Source organism: Diadema antillarum, unplaced genomic scaffold (assembly GCF_040938485.1).
Source record: "Diadema antillarum isolate AM-2024a unplaced genomic scaffold, OU_Dant_1.0 seq00001275_RagTag, whole genome shotgun sequence".
Classification (NCBI taxonomy): Eukaryota; Metazoa; Echinodermata; class Echinoidea; order Diadematoida; family Diadematidae; genus Diadema; species Diadema antillarum.
This window is the reverse complement of record NW_027272056.1, coordinates 1-20060: the sequence shown is the minus strand read 5'-3', so window position 1 is coordinate 20060 and position 20060 is coordinate 1. Positions and strand designations below refer to the sequence as shown.

The window sequence follows — 20060 nt, the reverse complement described above, 5'->3', positions numbered from 1 at the left end:
AGTCCACACTATTGCAGCTGCAGTTGATTCTAAAAGGCAGAAATCAATTTTGGCAATTTAACAATATATTGATAAATGAGATAAGGTCAAAAGCACAAGGCTGCTCACGAGATGCGAGGATAGAGTTCCATTGGCTATAATAATATCTCTGAATAACTGAAATAAACGCTAGAAGTGAATCCATCATACTTGTATCTAGCAATTTAATTTTTAATCTTTAATTTGTAAAGAAAAGAAACAAAAGAGAAAATTAATCACCAAGCTCTTACATGTCGGATGTGTGGAAAATGGAGGTGCATGCCCTCTTACAACGCGACAATTTTGTGAAGTGTAACTCGTAAATTGCCTTGTATTTTATAATCACAAGCGGGCTATATCGTAGCAATAGGGAATTGCAACCTCTGCCACAGTGTTGCAAAACATATTATTCCTGACTGAATAACAAGAGAAGATTAGTAAGATGTATCAAAATTTAAGAGTGAGGCAGGAATACGTTTAAACAAAAAATGGAAAATTATCTGGAAGATTTTATGTACAAATTATAATTGATAAATTGCGAGGGGATGACATCAGCAACTACATGTACCTCAATTTCTAATTTGACCTTATTTATATTGACTGTTTGATAAGTCTTCTGTGAAAATTAGCGAAATTTCACAATTTTCATTACTTACGTAATTCTTATCCGATTCTTACCATTTTTTTAAACATTTTTTTTTTTGCAGTAAATGAATGTTATTTCTTCGTATCAGATTAACTTTTGATAGGTCTGTGCTTCTTTTAAATGACAAATAAATGCACGCGCTGGAATTGCGTTGATGCGCTACCAGCTAGCCATGCAGTAACCAATTAAGGGGTTGCTGCAAGCAGGTGTCTTTTCTCGTCGTTCTGATTGTCTGGTTGCTTTACCTCGAGGATGGCCCATGGCTGGGGTTCCGAGGAGCCGTACACCATAAAGAAAGCCCAGGCTGGGAGGATCAAACCCGCAGTGATCCAGAAAAACGTCCTCCATCCACTGATGTCAGCCTGAAATTAAGAAACGGAGAAAACAAAATGAACTTACAGAGACTCCAACCTCAAGCATCTTCTGATCTGGAGATTCTCCCGCCCGAAACCCCCAGCAAACGGGAGACTCCAAGTATATGTGTGCGAAGCGCGAAGTTCCTAGGGTTCTAGATGCTCTTTGGTGCTATCTAAGGCATATTTTTCAACATACGATAGCAATAAGTAAGAAATCCTTTCCAACGGGAGACACAGAGCCAGGGCGGGAGAAATTAAATTTCAAGCGGGAGAACGGGAGATTTAGCAAAAATGGGTTGTCGGCGGGAGATCTCCCGTCGAAAACGGGAGAGTTGGAGTCTCTGAACTTAAAGTTGTAATGTGCCCCCCACGACGTAAGCAAGGGATTTACAGGTGATTCAAGTGATAACGAAGTCTTCGCCAGTTTTCTTTCGTTATATCGAAATTTCGCTTTACCCGACCAGTAATATGTATAAATTAAAGATGTAGCCTATATAAAAGATATCGAACCTGAACTTTAAACTCGTTGTAATGGAGATTTTGTTATGGTCGCGTTCTTTATGAGAGAAGTGAAGTGTATTAAATTGTGTGTGATTACTAACAGATGATTAGATTAATGGTATTGCTATTATGGTCAGTCTTAATTCACAGAGTGGAACTTGCCTGATTTTCTGTATACATTCCAAGAACCAGTGGTCCGATGAATCCGCTGCATACGGCGAAGGTATTCGCGATAGCCACCGTAATACCTGCGTAGGGAGCAGCGAATTCCATGGGCGTGATCATGGCGCCTGAGTAGGACAGACCCGTGAAGGCGAGCCCGAGGGAGAGGAAGCTTATGGCTAGACCCGCGTTACAGCCCACGTAGACGCCAAGGATGAGGAATAGTGCGGACGGAAGCAGCCCTGAGTGAACAAGAACGTCACAATGTTGCCACAAGATGTCACAATGAGAACATGGACGGATGCACCTGCTACAAGTACCATTCTTGTTACAAGGTCTGCAGACAATTTTGTATCAAACTCACACGCACTATACTCTACATCAACTTTCCAAGGTTTCCATACTAATTAGGCATAACGTAATCAGGGGCCGAGCATGGGGCTGCAGCTCCTCCCCTATCTTTGGTTCTTAAAAAAGGGCAAGATGATAATAATCCTCTTGCATACTTTGTGACTTTTTTCACTTTTTCTTTTTTGGTGTTCGTTTGTGATGATTATGGTATTTATTTGCATTCTCTTCATTGTATGATTTCTATGTTTTTTTTTTTTTTTAATCATTTCACGGCCTTGCTGAAAAACAGCTTTTAGCTGATAGCAAGCTCTCCACCGTGGTCAAATAAATAAACTCAACTGAACTCAACTTTGAAAAGAAAAAACCCCACAGGATAAAAAGAAATGACTCTCCTACCCCACCCCCAAATTCTCTCTAAAAAATGAATAGATAGAAAATAAATAAGTAAATGGAAACGTTCTACGACCTTTCTGTGACGTGGGTTATCTTGGTAGTGACATCAATGCGCAAATGGTAGTGAGATAGCCTATAGAGTAGCTCGTGAAGTATACAGTATAGGTTTCACATCGAAGTATTTGCAAGACCAATATTTAATGACAATAACAGCGATCAAAATTGTGAAGGATAGCGCCCAGTAGTGCCTGAAGGCAATAATCCCATGATGCTAATATTATAAGGATGATTGGTATCCTCTCTACAATATGTAATTAGATAGTAGGGGCCTACCTACGTCTACTTGAAATAACAATTATTAACCGTCAATTAACAGCTATTGTTGCATTTCGTGAATAAAAATAATAGAAGTAATCGTGTGCTACTGTAGCACACGGCTCCGACAAGGCCCGAGGAATTCAAGAACATTGGAGGAATTAGGCCTAATGTACACTACCGTGCCATTTCCGGGTTTATTCAGCTGACAAGCAAAAAACAAAAACAAAAAAAAAACCAAAAAAAACATAGCAAAACAAAACAAAAAAAGGTCCCCCGCACTTTTAAGCCCCCTGTGACAACACTGAGAAAAATTGACCAAGCTTTTTTTTATTTTTTTTTTTCTGGTGCCACTTCCGGGGCAACAGAAAATAAAAGTGGGGGGTCTTCAAGCGGTTATGTATTATCCACCACCACCCCCCCCCCCCCCCCCTCTCCCCCACTGGTTCCGCCGGCCCTGTAAATATACGACCAAGAAAATCAGAGCAGCGAATCGCATACCGAGTGTGGTCATGATCTTTCTTGTCGCTGTGATGGAAATCCCGGCCCGGGAATGAATGGCGTCGGCAAGAATCCCGCCTCCAGTGATGAAGATGAAAAACAGAATATAGGGAATGGAGGAGATAAAACCAGCCTACGGAGAAAGGGAAAAATTAACACCACTTAGTTCATTATTTCTTATTGCAGTGAGTGTTTATTGATTATTTGTGGTTATTACAGTGGATTACCGTTATAACGAAGTACTCGGGACCGGTAGTTTTCTTTCGTTATATCAAAATTTCGTTATAACCGAACAGATAAACGATAGAATACATAGAGTGGATAATGTTGCGGTGTTCGTTATAACGGGAGTGCACTGTATTATTGATTATTAGTAATCGCTCTGGTATTTATGTTTACATTTCTGTTGTATAGCATCGTATTACATATCCCATTTGGTTTTATGCATGCTTTTTATGATAGAAGGCCTATCAGTTTGCATACCTAGTACGTATATTGAACACATCATACAGATATTTTCACATACATGTTTCACCACTTTCTTTCCCACCACAGTTCCTCTTATAACGACGTTAGCTTTGTAATTCATTTCCTCCCACTGCTGAGGGAGAACACAAATTTTGGTTTTACAAGTCACCACTTCTTAACTGCCTGTTCGATATGTAAAAATACACTCATGCGGTTTGATTATTAAAGTAAAATATCTAGAATGCTTTTTACCTGTGATACGTTGAACTGAAGTACCTCCGTTAGGAATATTGGTAGATTTGTGGACAAAATGAATAGCACCCAGTTAACGGCAAAGTCGGCGAACACTGTGGCCAGTAACGGTGGTGAGGTCAGTATCGACATCCAGGGATACTTGCTGGACCGGATCTTTTATCATACAAATATCAAGAGACGTGAAAATGGCGGGACTTAGAATCGGTTTTAATAATTATACGCAAGTCGTAAATGGTGACGAGTGCAATGGCTCAACATTTCACACCGGGCAAACGATTGCATGCTCCTTTCGACTAGGCAAAACTAAGATATTTAGAGCGTCTCATTAATTTTACAACCAAGAGCGATATCTTTTTCCAGCGCAACAAGGGTCAGTCATTTTTTGTTTTATACAACAATTTTGACGATAATGGGCGTACATGTAGCTTGAGACAAGGCTTGGGCACTACAACATCAACAACCATTCCTTGGGGTAAGATGACATAATGTTCGAAACTGTTCATCGATATGAAAGTTATTAACTGGAAATTTAAAAAAAAAACCGACTTATAATCAATGAATATATGAGTAACTTTTTCTTCTACAAAATGCGTATAAATATGTCTTGTGAATTCTTTTGTTTGCTTTTTAATTTTACCTTTTTATCGAGCTGCAGCTCTGCCAGGATGTAATCTTTTTCTTCATTCAAAATTCTCGGATGAGACATTGGTGACTCGTAGACAAGCAGTTTCCACAGAATAAACCACGCAATGCCGAAAGACCCTGGTTAATGAGGAAGAAAAATTGATGTGACTTGAACAGAACGTGTAATTGTGTATTTGACGTACTGCGAAAGTTATTGTACTGATCTACACTGCGTGAGAACGAGATGAAAAACTTATCAATGTCATATCTATTATAACCGAAATTATAAGCAATGTTATGATCACTGCCGATATGGACAATGACAAGATCATAGTGGTTATTACTATGTCGTTGTTGTAACACGTTATGTCATAATATTCTGAAATCCTTGCAAGTCATTTTCGAAAATGCACTCAAGGACTGAAAGGACGATTAGATGCACAGATACATGTTGTGTAAATGAAGTAAACCACGCACGTCAAAAAAAAAAGAAAAAAAAAAGAAGAAATCCTCCAAAGCCAAACGGGGTCATCCAATAAGAAAATACCCACGAGCCATACAAAAGAAAAATCCATGAGACCTCAGAAACGGATCCAGGAATTCCGTAAAGAGGGGGCGCCTTTACAAAATCAAAGGGGGGGGGGGCGTACGCTCCCCATCCCCAATTTTGTTTTAATTTCTTTTGTTTTCACAAAAAATAAGGGGGGGGGGGGCGTGCGCCCGGTGCAACCCCGCCTGGATCCGCCACTGGACCTAGACCATCAAATTATATACTCCACGAGTTGGCACCAAGTAAAACGGGCCCACGAGCTAGACACGATGAGGGAAATAAAGCCCACGTGCTCGACACTATAAGCAAAAGAAGGCCAGCAAGATCCATTGAATATAAAAATCCAAGAACTCGGCACTTGGTATGGAAACGGATTGGTTTGGGCTGAATTTCTCATTCACACATTAAAGGCAAGTGAAGTGAAAAGATCTCTAGATAGAGAGAGAGACCACGGTTATTACACATTAGGGCGTTACCAAATGGGGTGCGTTTACATTTCTGGTTCCACTTCCGGGTTTCAGCAGCTAACACCTTACGCACCCCCCCCCCCCCCCGCCCGACGCCATGCACATAATTAAACTGGATTTTGCTTACCACACAGGTAGAACGCTGTTGGCCAGCCACCTGCAGCTTCAGACTGGGATATGACGCCAGAAATCGGAGGACCAATTATTTGACCACTTGATACTCCTGTTAATATCAAGAAAATGTTGTCCTGCCATTAAATTTTTCGAATAAGTAATGAAAATGCATTATGTTCGTTTATTTGTTTCATTTTCATCTGAGAAGATGGCTGGATAGCCAACATTAAGCTGCAATAGCTGGTCTTTTATGAGTTCCAGTTGGATGTGGATCGGGACCACTCACCGGGTCAAACACCATTGCTCTTTGCGATGTAAAAATGAAGTGAGATCTTTTACGTGCACGAGTTGTGACTCTCTCCGCGAATCGAATCGGGATCCTTTGGACTGTGAGGCAGACGCGCTACCGACAGAGCTAACTCACCGCCCATATTTATGTGATGACATGTGTAAGACACACAAGACACAAAAACACATTTTATGGAATGAAATTAGGGTAAGCTACTATAAATTTTCAAATAGGATTCATGTGCTCTCACATAAAGCCTTCCAAATACAAAATATCCCCAAGAAGCATCATCAATATTCATTTTATGGTATGCTTTATCCAACCTTTAATAATCATGGTCTTATGATAACATATCTGGACTCACCAGACAGTGCAATGGCCAGGAGTTTGCTCCGGTCTGCTCTGGGGGACCAACGAGTCAGCAGAGAGTATACAGCAGGATATGAACCGCTCTGTAAGCCAAAAAAGAAAACTGCACTAACTTTAAAGGGATGAAAAATAGTTTTGGCTGAGATGGGGATTCAGATTGCAACTGTTTTGCGAGATAATTGGAAACAATTCATATGAAGTATGAAAGAACATGATTGTAAGAGAAATTGAAAGTTGTTGATTTTAATAAAAATCTCTGGGATCCACCTTTTATCTGGATCATTTTTGTGTTGCTTTTCTCTTGGAAATCTCAGCAATTTCAACACTGATTTTCTTCAAGTTAACCTTGAATTCCTCTTAGAAATGTATGCTTTAATATTTCACTAATATGATTTCTCATATGATTTCTCATATGATTTCCTCCGAAACCACTCAGTTTTCATAAAAATTGTGTGGTCAAACTACTTTTTGACGGCCGTTCCGTTCCCGGGCTTTTTTGGGGCCCCAAACGACGGGAAAGACGAATTTCAGCTCTTCGGGCTGAAATTCATCTCCAAGGGAGAGCCGCCTCCGGCGGCTCTTAAACGCACCAATATGCTAATTTATATGACGCAAAACCGGTATTCTGTAATTCCATTATTATTGAGAAGACTTTGAAATAGATTCACTTTTATCCCCTACCTCCAGAAGTCCAGGAATGATTCTTATCGTGACGAGCGCCGTCACTCCGCTGCGTGCAGCGAGCGGAACAAAGAAGTTGCAGATAGCGGAGAGCACCAGACCAAAGCCGATGACCCAGGGAGAGGATCTCGGGTAAGCATCGGCGAGGAGTCCGCCGGGAATCTGCAGGACGGGGAAGCCATAGTAGAACGAGGACAGAATCAGTTCTTGGGTGTGCGCATCCCAAGGGAACTCTCCCTCCTGGGGAAAAGATTAACAACCATTTAAACAAATATACATATCACAAGGTGGAAAAGTATGCGGTGTAACATTCGTCTTAATTTGGGATAATGTCATAATATTTTTGAAAAATGGTTGATGATTGAAAATAGCGTATGTTTATTTATCATATAATTATTCTTAGTAAATTAATATTTCGTCAACAATCATGTTTCCCCTGTTTCGAAACACCAGCAACAACAACAACAATAACGTTACAAAGACATGTTCCGTCCCCGCTAATCCAAAAATTCACGTATCTCATATCTTGGCATTTCATATTACATGAACTGTTAATAAAAACAAGATATATAGAGAAACTTTCTTTTCACAGCTTTATTGGAGACTTTGAACTGCAAAGAGGTAAAAAGGAGCAGTTACACGAGATTATACGGTTTGCTCAAGTTTAAAGGGATCGTACAGATTTGGTTGAGATCTAATTTCAGGTTTATTTTTTGGTGAGATAATGAGAAACCTCTTATGAAATATGAAAGAGCACGTAATTCTATGAGGAATTCAACGTTTATTTGATGAAAATTGTTTTTGAAATGGCTGAGATATCCAAAAAAGAGCGATTCTGATAGAGTGTGGGACCCATACTTTATTACGATCGCTTTGTTTTACTTTGTTTTTAGATGTTTCAGTCATTCCAAACCCGATTTTCATCAAATAAACTTTGAATTCCTCTTAAAATGCTCTGTACTTTATTATAAGTGTTTTCTTGGTATCTCACAAAAAGTTTAAAGCCCCTTTCTCATCTCCACCAATACTGTACCATCCCTTTAAGTGGAACATGTGACTTTCTGTTTTAAGGTTAAAGTAGTACTTAAATATTCTTGCGGATATATATTGTTACGTCTAAATGGATTGTTCTAAGCATGTTGTTGATTTTAGGGTGATGGGATAGTATAAAATAAAAACGCATTATCATGATAATGACATTCACATAGGCCTAGATTGCAAACTAGACCCGAGAATCATCAGTAATACTACATCGCAAAAAGTTCGGTGTTAAATTTGAAACACCGAGCTGGTGTTAAATTTCGGGTGCTCATTTATGGTGTTAGATTAGCACCTCCGGGTGTCATTTCAAAATATAAAATTGTTGCTACTTTTTTAATAGCTCTTACTTCCTGTTATTCTTCTTGATTCTGAACTTCAACAAAACGATCAAGAATTTTCCGATAAAGTATTGATTAAAAAAAACAAAAGCAAAAAAACGTGTGAACATATTAACACCACAGTAACACCAGTTGGTGTGGTCTCCTATTGAAGCTGGACGGTTGTTAAACCATTATTATTAACACCAGCAATATCAAATCAACACCATGCAGTCTCATTATCAAATCAATACCAGCGCAGTGTCGAAAGTATCCCTAGCTACAGCGTCAAATTAACACCACGAAGTGCCAGGTGAACACTTTCAACACCATCACAAAATACTTTCTACAACTGTGGATGTAGTCCTTTATAAAATGGGTTCAAGAATGTAGCCAATTGGAAGCGCTAAAATGAGTCACGTGTGGGTGCATTAATTTCTCACTAACATGCACGGCCTGACGTCATAATGTTTACACTAGTAGTGCGCACTCAATCAGTTGTTACAAGTGCGTCGCGCGCTACTATCCGCGCTGTCAATCCTGTAAACAACTTCTAGTTCGGAGAGAGGGATGACTTGCTTCGCTTTTGTTTTCACGTTGATGTGGCCTTTCCTGTGCATAACATGTGGCGTACGTATACTCTTAAACGTACAGGACTTATATGTGCAGGATTTCCGAGTGCGACGTGCGTAAATGTTTGGGACGAACATCTTCGGACATCTAGACTCTTGAGCGAGTGCTACATGTAGCTGACTGGTATCGACCCACAAATGTACATGAAAAATGCTGTTAGTTTTCGACCCATTTTATAAAACAAATGATGCACAGGATTATTTCGTGGCGTAGTTTGCATTCAAGTCCGCGTATAGCACTTGTGACTGCTGTGCCCCTTAACTGCAAACTAAATAAATAATGAAGATATTCTACGCTCTGGGCCCCGTTTTATCAAAAGATAAAGTCGATTTTAAATATCCTTACCACACAGGCTGTCATAGAATTACAGTTGAAATCAACTGTATAATCAATTTTTACTCTTTACAAAATAGGGCCCAGAGCTACTAACAAAATAACCTTCACAAACTTAATATGATATTCAAAATTTTAGATTTTAAATATTGAACAATGCTGTAGAACGGGACTCTGACACGAAGCATCAATGCGATTTTTTTAAATACGTGTATAAAAATAAATGGGACCTCTTTAACGCTTAGGAGCGTTATTTCATCGCCACGCTTGAGTTAAAATTTAGTTGTGTGTGATGCATAGCTTCTCTCTTATATCGGTCGAATTTAACTAGGCTTGCAATTCAGCACCCTACAGTTTTATCAAAATATGAAATAATTTCACCGTTGGTGAAGCCCAAGTATTTTTTTTCTCCCTCCGTCTACAACCAGTGAAAACAAAGCTATTTATTAACTATGATGAGGTCTTACTTTGCCGTGCGAACTAATGTTGTCTTCATCGTAGCGAGGTGGGCAGGTTTCGATGGATGAAAAGTTGAAGCTGTTGTCGTAGGTAGCACTGTAGCTGCTGTTGACCATAGCAGTTATGGCGACACTCATGTTAGCACGGGCTATGTAGCTCATAGTAAAACCCAGACAAATCATGTAGCTGAGGATGTAACGAGTGGAGCACAGTCTGTTTCCCGCCACTTTTCATAATGACAGAAGAAACAAAGAAAACAAACAAACAAACAAACAAACAAACAAACGATTAAAACAAATCCGAAAGCAGTTAAAGGGGCACTCCAGATGATTTTCATAATTTTACACAATGCAGTACATAAATCGAAACCTTCATGTATAGATTCGTGAAATTTATTGTGGTCCTTGAGCAGAGAAACCAATTAACTAAAAATCTTAAACAAACTACACTGAACAGTGTTGATGATGTGAGAGCCTCACATATTTTAGAAATGTAGCAGTGTATAATTCTCTTACAATACCGCTTGCTCAACCAGTTCACCTGTGAAGAATTTTTGCATGCCTTCTTCTTTGTTCTGCTTCCTTGAGCCCCAACTCATGATTACGGTGAGGCTGCCATTTCATCATCCGTATTCATTGCAAATTGTTATGAATTTTGAAAACATTCTCATTCCTCATGCCAGTCACTATAATTTCTGAAACTCTGTACTCAGTTTAACTATAGTTTATAGTTGTTCAAATGTAGAAATCTGAAAATCATCCGGAGGTCCCCTTAAAGTCAACACTGATCGTAACCTCCGTTTTGCACTATCAAGCCATTGTGGAACATCGGATTTATGTCACAGTACCAGGCTACATATTGCTTGTGGAGTATGTGAACAGACCCGAATTGCTTTCCGCTTTAAGTATTAGACGATAGCATCGGGGAAGATGACATACGTTCACATGGGTCATGTGGGCGGATCCAGGAATTCTGTAAAGGGGGGGCGGGGGGGGGGGGGCACAACTAACATTTCTGGTGCCACTTCCGAGTTTCATTTCCTTTTTTTCCTTTTATTTATTTTGTTTCTTGCGAAAAATAAAGGGGGGGGGTGCGCCGGTTGCGCCCCCCCCCCTTTGGATCCGCCACTGCGTACATGGAAGTAGTCTATCAGCTATCATAATTATTTTACAGATGCATGTATGTAATATTCAGATGAATTTCATACACACTGCATATACTCTGTTTTGTTTGTCATCTCTCTCCTCTTCCACACCCTTCTCCTCATATAGTGTAATAACTTATGAAAAACAAAAGCATGAAAAATACGATTGAAAGCGCGACTAAAAGACATTCCTTTTGATATTTTGTCGTCAGAAGTCAACGATCGCGTGAAGACGAAATTGTTTGTCAACATTTTGAAAACAGCAATCATACGAAATTCACTTCATTTGTCTAACGCCCCAAAAAGTTATATCAGAGTGTTCTATAACAATGTTTAAAAAATAATTTCATATGATATTACATAAACTGACTTCGAAATGGGACGGATAGCCATTCGCTTTAAAGGAGACCTCCGGATGATTTTCAAATTTTTACATTTGAACATATTATAAATTAGTTACACTGGGTACAGAGTTTCAGGACTTATAATGATTGGGATGAAAAATAAGAATGTTTTCGAAGTTTCTAACAAATAGCAATGAACAAGGATGATGACATGGCAGCCTCACCATAAGAATGCATGAGATGTGGCTCAAGGAAGCAGAACAAAAGAGGAAGGCATGCATAGATTACACACAGGTGAGCTTGCAAGCATGCGGTATTGTAATGGAATGACACTGCTACATTTCTGAGATATGTGAGGCTCCTATGTCATCATCTTTGTTCAGTGTAATTTGTTTAAGGTTTTTGAAAGTACTGTTTCTCTGTTCAACAACCACAATAAATTCTACAAATCTATACATGAAACTGTTGATTTACGTACTACATGATGTGAAATTATGAAAATCGTCCGGAATGCCCCTTTAACTGTTGTGTGACAAGGAAAGCAAAACAACATGACATTTTAGAACAGACGTCGTCAGTGACTGTTTGTACTGAATTCTAGTTCTTTGTTTTTGTTTTAATTGGAACCTTTTTGTAGGGCCTATACTGGAGAATAATTTATTGTAACGGTGTCAATGCAAAATACTTTTTTATCACTTACAGTATAAGAAAACTTATGAAACTGCGGATGATGTGCGGAGAGGAAACAAATCTCGGGAAAGGGCAGGGTGTTCATATCAAATAAATCATGAATTACGCAATGCTGCAATGAACCAAAAACCTCCCAATCATCTCATTCCTCAATGCTTTCATCTCAGTTCTGTTTGCGCCGTTTATATCAAAAAATATTTTATGGGTAGGTCTCAAAAAGAGCATAATGACATCATCAAGTATATGAGGGGTGCAAGGAATAATATGATCTACGCGTGTTGTTGGGACAAGACACAAGAGAGATATGTATCGGGAAAGTCCTGGACGACCCGTGATCTCTTTGATCTGTAGTAAGAGATCAAAGTAAAAGACATTTAAAGGAGAGGAAAAAAAATCCCCCTATGCATCCATTGTACATCGATATGTCCTGTGTTAAGGGAAAGAACAGGTCCCTCCCCCTCTCAAGAATATTATTCAGTTAATATTATATTCAATTTCACCTAACTAGCTTAATTTTGTAAAATATTGTATAATAGTTGTGATGGATATCACATCAACGTGAAAACAAAAGCGAAGCAAGTCATCCCTCTCTCCTATTCCCCTTCCGATGTATATTATAATAATGTTATGCTACGGGGGCTGCACGTAAATCAAGCCACGCTTATGCTGTAGCCCCTCTGTATTTTTCATTGTTGTATGTTTTGTTGTACTCTTGCTGTACATTGTACAAAGGCAATGAAGAAGAAAATATCTATGTTTGTATATGGATGTGTATGTACAATGATGATACAGAAACCAATAAATCAAATCAAAAGCTTCAAATGTTTACATATGTAATCATTTCAATCCATAGACTATTCTCAGGACTAGGTGGTGGTAATGCGGAGAGCTCCTAACGATGTCTGCTGTCTAGATATCCTCTACAACTGGTTGTGTCTATATACAAACTCATGTTACACAAAACATCGCTTGTTTCGAATAATTATTGATAATTTCATGCTTAAACGTTTGAATGAGCAGATACATATTAAAGACAAGGAAATGAATAAGTGTTTCCATGAGCTATAGGCAAATCAATAACACGGTATGACGCTGCTTCGATTAAGTGTTGTGGCTCTCTGTGCTATGTTTTAGGGGGAAAACAGACATCACAATTTCGAATATTGTACTGTATTTCCATGTATTCCTTTTTTCTTCTTTTTTGTGTGAACATCTAACGCCCTCAAGTTACATGAGAGAATACACATTTTACGTGGAGAGTAATCTAATTGCTTAATATTGTATAGGAAGATGTAAAAAGTCTGTGAAGTTAGCAGGATCCCCTTGAGTACGAATCAACTTACCTGTTTTCCGTGGCAGCAGCGGGGCAAGCTCGTCATGTTGGCTCCTGCCCATTACGCCATCGCCGCTGCCGTCCCGCTCGACTCTGAATGGTCGATCCCCTGGGTTTCTTCCCAATCCCATTTTCTGTGATTATACCTCATGAAGTTATTGCAATTTCTGAGGACGTTTTTGACGGTGAGCCAAATTAAGACACAAACTCACAAACACACAAAAAAATCAGCGGTTGTACTTGAGCGTTACTTGTTCTCGCCTGTCTGCGTGTGAAACAGTGGAAACGGTGATGCTGCTTGTCGGTACCCGCTGCGAGACAGACACAGAAGATGCGATCTGTCCATAGACGATAATAAAAACATGCCCTTCGTCTTCTTGTATGTGTTTCATCATCAGAGATTCCCAAACGTTGTAAATACAGCACACAACCGGTTTGATCTGGATTGCTTACTACATAAATAGTGTTTATGATTTTGCTGTGCATTTCCTTCAAAGGTTGCTGTCACACACACACACACACACACACACACACACACACACACACACACACACACACACACCTTGTTACTATCACCTCGAAGTTTCAGTGAACAATATAATCCACCAGTACCCAACAACCAGAAATATCCAGATTATCTGTATACGGCCTGTTTATATGGGGGAATACGTCAGAGTTGAACCATCAACGAAATGATGAAATGGATTTCATTTTTTTTTTTCAATTCAGTTTATCAGTAAATAGTTACTTCAAAAATATGGCACATTTAAAGATCGAGTGAATAATAACGCCAAATCTAATTTTTCTTTGCCGTTACTTGAAGGAATATGGCAAAGTTGAAGCAACAATGAATTGAATAAACCGGGTATTGTACAAGGAGGAATGATAATCAAATTCCCTAAATGTTATGTGTGAGTATATGATCTGTATCAGCTAAATAACAAAGCAGCTGAGATGACCGTGTTTCTATACACATGATTGTTAAAGGAAGGCAGCATCTAATGCAATGTATAATTATGATGAATTTCCATGCACGACATCAAAATAATATTGACTATAAATAATCACACATACAAAGTCAGTCCATTAACCTTACTCTAAGCAAACTATATCAGCTTTTTGAAAAACAAAGAAAAGCCTAGAAAAGAATCAAACAAAAAACATAACTGAAGAATAAAGCAATAATAATGATATATATATATATATATATATATATATATATATAATTATTATTATTATCATTATTATTATTATTATTATTATTATTATTATTATTGTTATTATTATAAAAGAAAAGCAGAGGAACAAGGCAAACAATATTATTTGATATCTACACACGGAGCCCTGATGTGTCAACGCCTCTACTGGCAAAATTTGCTGACTTGGCAAATTTTGCAGTCGTCGCTGAGTGGTAGTGCGCATTTTATGGGCACCAATAAACATTCCCAGCCACATAAGAATATTGTAACAGTGCATTTATGTGTTTGCTCGATATTATATTGTGCTTTGTAACTTGTTTTTTCTACTTGTATGCGTGTGTTTATTTATCATCATGCAAACAATTACTTTTCTTATCATACGTCATGGGCGTGATGTAGTCAGCTCAAGTTGGAAAGAGTCAATATCATTCACCGTTTTCGCTCCTCTTGAAATCTATTCGGATCCAAGTAGACAGATTTATAGAACCACAAATCAAGAATACAAGGTGACCTACAATAACTTTGTATTTTCCCGAACGTGGTTACATGCACATTCCACGTCAACCTGTTGCATGGAAGATAAGACTAGCGAGGATATTCTTACATCTATTATGTATATAGACCTATCTCTCTCTCTCTCTTTATATATATATATATATATATATATATATATATATATATATATATATAATTATAAGAAGAACGAGTCTCAAATACGCCATGGATCCAACTAGAAGGTTTCATTTGGTATATATATCCGTCGGGAATATATAGTTTGTTGAGGACTGATGAAAAGTGTTCCATGCTGGAAAGCAGAGCATAGGCGTACCTGTGCTTTGGCGTCTTGTCCGCTACCGGCGCGGCGGTTTCACGCTGTGTGGCGATCTTCAGGCAGACTGACTTTCACCTGTCCTGATGTCGCAGCACTTGGCGTGTTCTGTATGCAGACCTCTCTTCTTTCTTCTCTCCTCTTCCTTTCCTGTCTTTTGTTCTTCGTAGACTTGTATTGTTACCGTCTTCTCTCCTCTCGATACTGTCTCGCGTCTTATTTGTGTGAGGTATAATGTGTGTACGAGTGTGTTGTCCTTGTCATATTTTCACGGTACACGTGGTTCAGTCAACAGTGTTCGGGCATTAGCATTGATATTCTATTTTATTTTTTTCCCGACCTACGTATCTCAATATAGCTACATGTATATTTTTTACAAATGACTTAAATAATCTATATCAAATACAATAAAGCTATAAAAAAACCCCTCGAATAATATATTATTTACTCATCATTTACCTAGCCATCCACGTCCAACAAGCTTTGCTTTTTAGTGGATCACTATTTTCCATAATCGAATCTAGTAGGTATATGTGACGTGTTCATTAACTCATCTAATCTGCTTATGCAAGTTTGATTGATACACTATCAATATCTTGTGGAAACCTTGAATTTTACCCTTGCTTATTTTAGGCCTGACTTGTAAGAATAGTCGTGACTTTGTTCTATGTTTTGTTATTCTGTACTTGTCAAAATTATTTTGAACATGATCTGTATTTCTTTTTTTCGGGGTCAAATTGATCAATTATGAGCAGACGAATGCATACGTTTATGCCAGGCTTTTATTGATGGTTGAAATAAAATGGTATTGAATTGAAGTGTGTTCTGACATTGCACTTTTTTAACGAAAAATATATGTCAGGGTCTATAGTGTTGGTATAGATGTAGAGAAAGTGAGATATGTAAATGTCGATATTTTCGAGTGACTGATTTCTCGCTCTGAGCGGCTCAAAACCATTCGCGGGTTCTCGAATTCACGGTGCGCAATTGTCAACTCAGTCAAAATGGGCAGAGAAAAATTGTGAAATATTTTTGCGGGTGTTAGATTTCGCGCCAGCCAGAAGTAGCGCAAAATACGCGAAAATCGATGTACCATGAAAATTTCTGCGTTTGCAGTAAATGGTGGGACAGAGAGACCTAGTGAAGAGCAGCACTTGATTGGACTAGGTTTAAGTTGTGAGGGGGGGGGGGGGGGTAATTGCAAAGTTTACCTGCTCTCATGTGACGTCAGGCAACACGAGAGGCGTGCCGACCGAATGAAGTCGATTGTAGAATAACTCGGCGTAGATGGCGCTAAATTCAATCTCCATGACTTGAGCAGCAATAGCTGTGGCGTCCGTCTTCCAAGCTCGGTCACAATGCCTTTACGAAGAACTGCTACGAACGCCGTACGAACGATCTTTAGACAATTTCGTAAGATCTTCTTAGGAAGGCCGTACGAAACCAGCTTTCGTAGACCGTTCGTAGACCGTTCGTAAGTTCGTAGCCTGGTCGATGTTCTATTTTCTGAAAGTCCATTTATGGATCTACCACCTGACAAAATTAGGGTCTAAATTTTACTAGAAATATTCAAAATAGTTCTTGTCATTGATACACTCCAGCTCATACTCCAAAATGAACTATTCGAAAAAGGCTTGATTTTATCACATTCAAGCTTCGAAACAACTAAGCATAACTCAAGAAGTATACAATATTAGGTCTTGAGATTTTAGATTATTTAAGAAGTATGTCTTTTAAAAAGCTGTACCAAGTTTAATCTTAATCCGATTAGTCCTTTCTAGTAGTTGCTAGGGAGATTTGATCCAATCTTTTGTCCCTCGGACAACAGGACACGGTTCTGCGCTTCTAAATGGTCGCAGTTGTTTAGAGCCCGTTTTCTCCACTACTAAGTATTCTTGTAATTACCCTGTCTGACATCCCCACTTTGTCATTGTATTTTCAAAAAGCTTGCTTTGTCCATACAAGGTGTGTTTTATATTATTTTAAAGCTTAGAATCTCAACTTTGTGATTGTGTTGGAATCTAAAAAACAAAAATTTCCAACTTATTGGTCGTTTTGCCGTGGAGGGTCACAAATATTACCTATTCACAAACCCTTGATTGGCCCTTCGAATAAGCAAATTGCACTCTAATCTCATCGCATTTTCTTCTCCTTTTTTCACGTAAAACCTTATACAAAAGTCAATGGGGTCATAACCTTGTGGAGACATTTTCGAAAACTGGTAATGCCACTCCTTTCTCACACACTGTTTAATTCTGTTGTAACTATTCTATTATTGCAACGCATAATACGCCAAGTGAAGCTTAGATTGTGTGTGGATCTTGAAGATTAAATAGAAAGTTGCCATCTTGTTATTTGTCATTATTGAACAATTAGTATCATAATGTATACATTTTTTTTTGTTGTAATGCATTGTACGTTTTGTTTTCATTGGATTTGTGCAACAATAAACATGTGTTATTGGAAATAAGATTTCATTTTGAATTGAATTGATTTGGATCTCTGTCACGAGACGCTGTCTTTCCTCAAATTGAAGCTTTATAGACTCACAACTCGCTGATGTGTGAGTGATGTATATGTGTTCATTAAATATTCAATGAATTTGTTCTGCAAGATTCATTTACACTACACAGTTCCGCCTGTTTGTTTTACTGAAGCACAAACACACAAAAATAATCACCCGAAAAACTCGTAATTTAGTTGCGTTTTACTATAGGGCTCACACGGGTAAATGTTTCACAATAGAGACGTGTGTTAACATTCAACATTCAAAAAATTCTGTAAAATAGCTGGCAGAAATGAAGTGTTTCTTCTTCAGTAACCTGTAACAGTGAGATATACTCTTTCATCCTTCAAATTTCCAAGGAGGGTTCTGCAGCTCAAACTCTGTCCGAGTGTTCGTAGAGCAAGACTACGAGTTCTTTTAACTAAAAAAAAAATCACCTATTTTCTGTACATGCACCCAATGAATCCTTTCAAATTCCATGAGAAAAGCAGATTTCATCTTCAAGCAAAAATGCAGTTTGTAGAGGAATTCGTACTCAATATCTGCAGTAATTCAGGTGTTTTTTTTTTCCAAACTGCATTTCTGATTTTAAATTAGTTTTTCTTCATTTATTTTAGTATCTTTGCATGATTCAGTGATGCGGTCAGGGATATTCCATTATATCTACAGGTCTGAGCCCTATGAGGGGTCGTAGGTGGCGCCTGCAGCTTCTTATGATTGAGAAAGCTGAAGGCTGGGGGTGTGTCCTCATGACGCAGTGTCACATGACACGGTCTACTCCGGTCGCACTGTCACTGCAAGCACTGATCAGTGACAGAAAGCAACCAACTCCTTGAAGCAACAGAATCACCATGCTCACTCTGGGTCGTAGCAGCTTGAAGCTCCTTGGTCGTAAGTGGCGCATACAGCAGGCTGCTGCCGTTGATCAAGAAAGCTAAGGGGGTGTGTCCCACAGAACTCTAAGAATTCTGTGGTGTGTCCTCATGTCGCTTTGTCACATGACACGGTCGTGGAAGTAACTAGAGGTCATCAGCTGCCCCAAAGAGCACTACACGTAGGGCTTACTAGCCATAAAGCTCTCGAAAAGAACAGCCAGCTGAGAAAAGACTTTGACCTTGATATACCTCATGATGTATGGTAAGCAGGAGACGTGGAATTGTGCGTGACTCGTATAGTGGTCACATCTTGTTCTGAGTGCACTATCTAATGCTCCAATACAATAGTTATTACACCTGAATACAAACCATCATGATTCCACAGCAGCACGTGTTCAAACCCATTCTATATCATACACTTATATTTATATCACCTATGTCGAAGAAATCAAGTTTGTGGCGGATATTGCTCTCTACATTTTTTTAAAATCAATCTTTCGGCCTGTATATATATATATATATATATATATATATATATATATATATATTATGTATATATATATATATATATATATATAATGTGAAGCGGGCTTGGCCTCGTACGTGGTGGGTACTGCATCATTGGTAAATGTGAGACGGAACATATATATATATATATAATATATATATATATATATATATATATATATATATATATACATATATATATATATACATATATATATAATGATATGATGTAAAATATTATAAACATAACAACTATTAAACATACTAAAAAGACCTTATTAATATCATATTATTTAGTGTTTTCCGTGTTTCAGATGTTATGAGATTACTATTTTACTCCAGTTCTTAGTGGGGAGGCTGTTCAATTCAAATTCTGCTCAGAGTTCCTGAAAGAAAGACTATTGATTGAAATAAAATGACCTAATTAATTGTTTTCATTATATTCACTAAAATAGAATGACATTGTCTTCCCAGTATGTAGAGGTATTCTTTCCCCATAAGCCACACGAAATACCAGTAAGCATGTAAATATGACTTTTATTTCCCTTTTTTCCCAGATTTAAAATGGTATCTTTGGTACAGAAATGTGATGGGCCTCAGGCTGGTCAATGAATTTACAGGTGTGTGACACATATACATTACAGGCAAGTTCCATAAATTCTCTTCATTCTTTGTAAAACGGTAGCTCACAGTGTAAAAACAAACAAACAAACAGACAAACAAACAAACAAACAAACAAACAAATAAACAAACAAACAAACAATCAAACGGACAAACTGAAAACATTTAA

At 38.2% G+C, this 20060-nt stretch overlaps 1 protein-coding gene across 1 annotated transcript; it reads right to left on the bottom strand.

The window, feature by feature from the left end:
* Positions 1–849: 849 nt before the first annotated feature.
* Positions 850–13485, bottom strand: LOC139745558 (sialin-like). The gene is made up of 11 exons (XM_071655952.1): positions 13365–13485; positions 9866–10069; positions 9397–9404; positions 7061–7300; positions 6375–6462; positions 5735–5830; positions 4604–4728; positions 3964–4119; positions 3244–3376; positions 1684–1925; positions 850–1026 (listed from the first exon to the last, which is right to left on the bottom strand). The coding sequence occupies exons 1-11, from the start codon at positions 13483–13485 to the stop codon at positions 850–852; spliced, it is 1590 nt and encodes a 529-aa protein (XP_071512053.1).
* Between the last annotated feature and the right edge of the window lie 6575 nt (positions 13486–20060).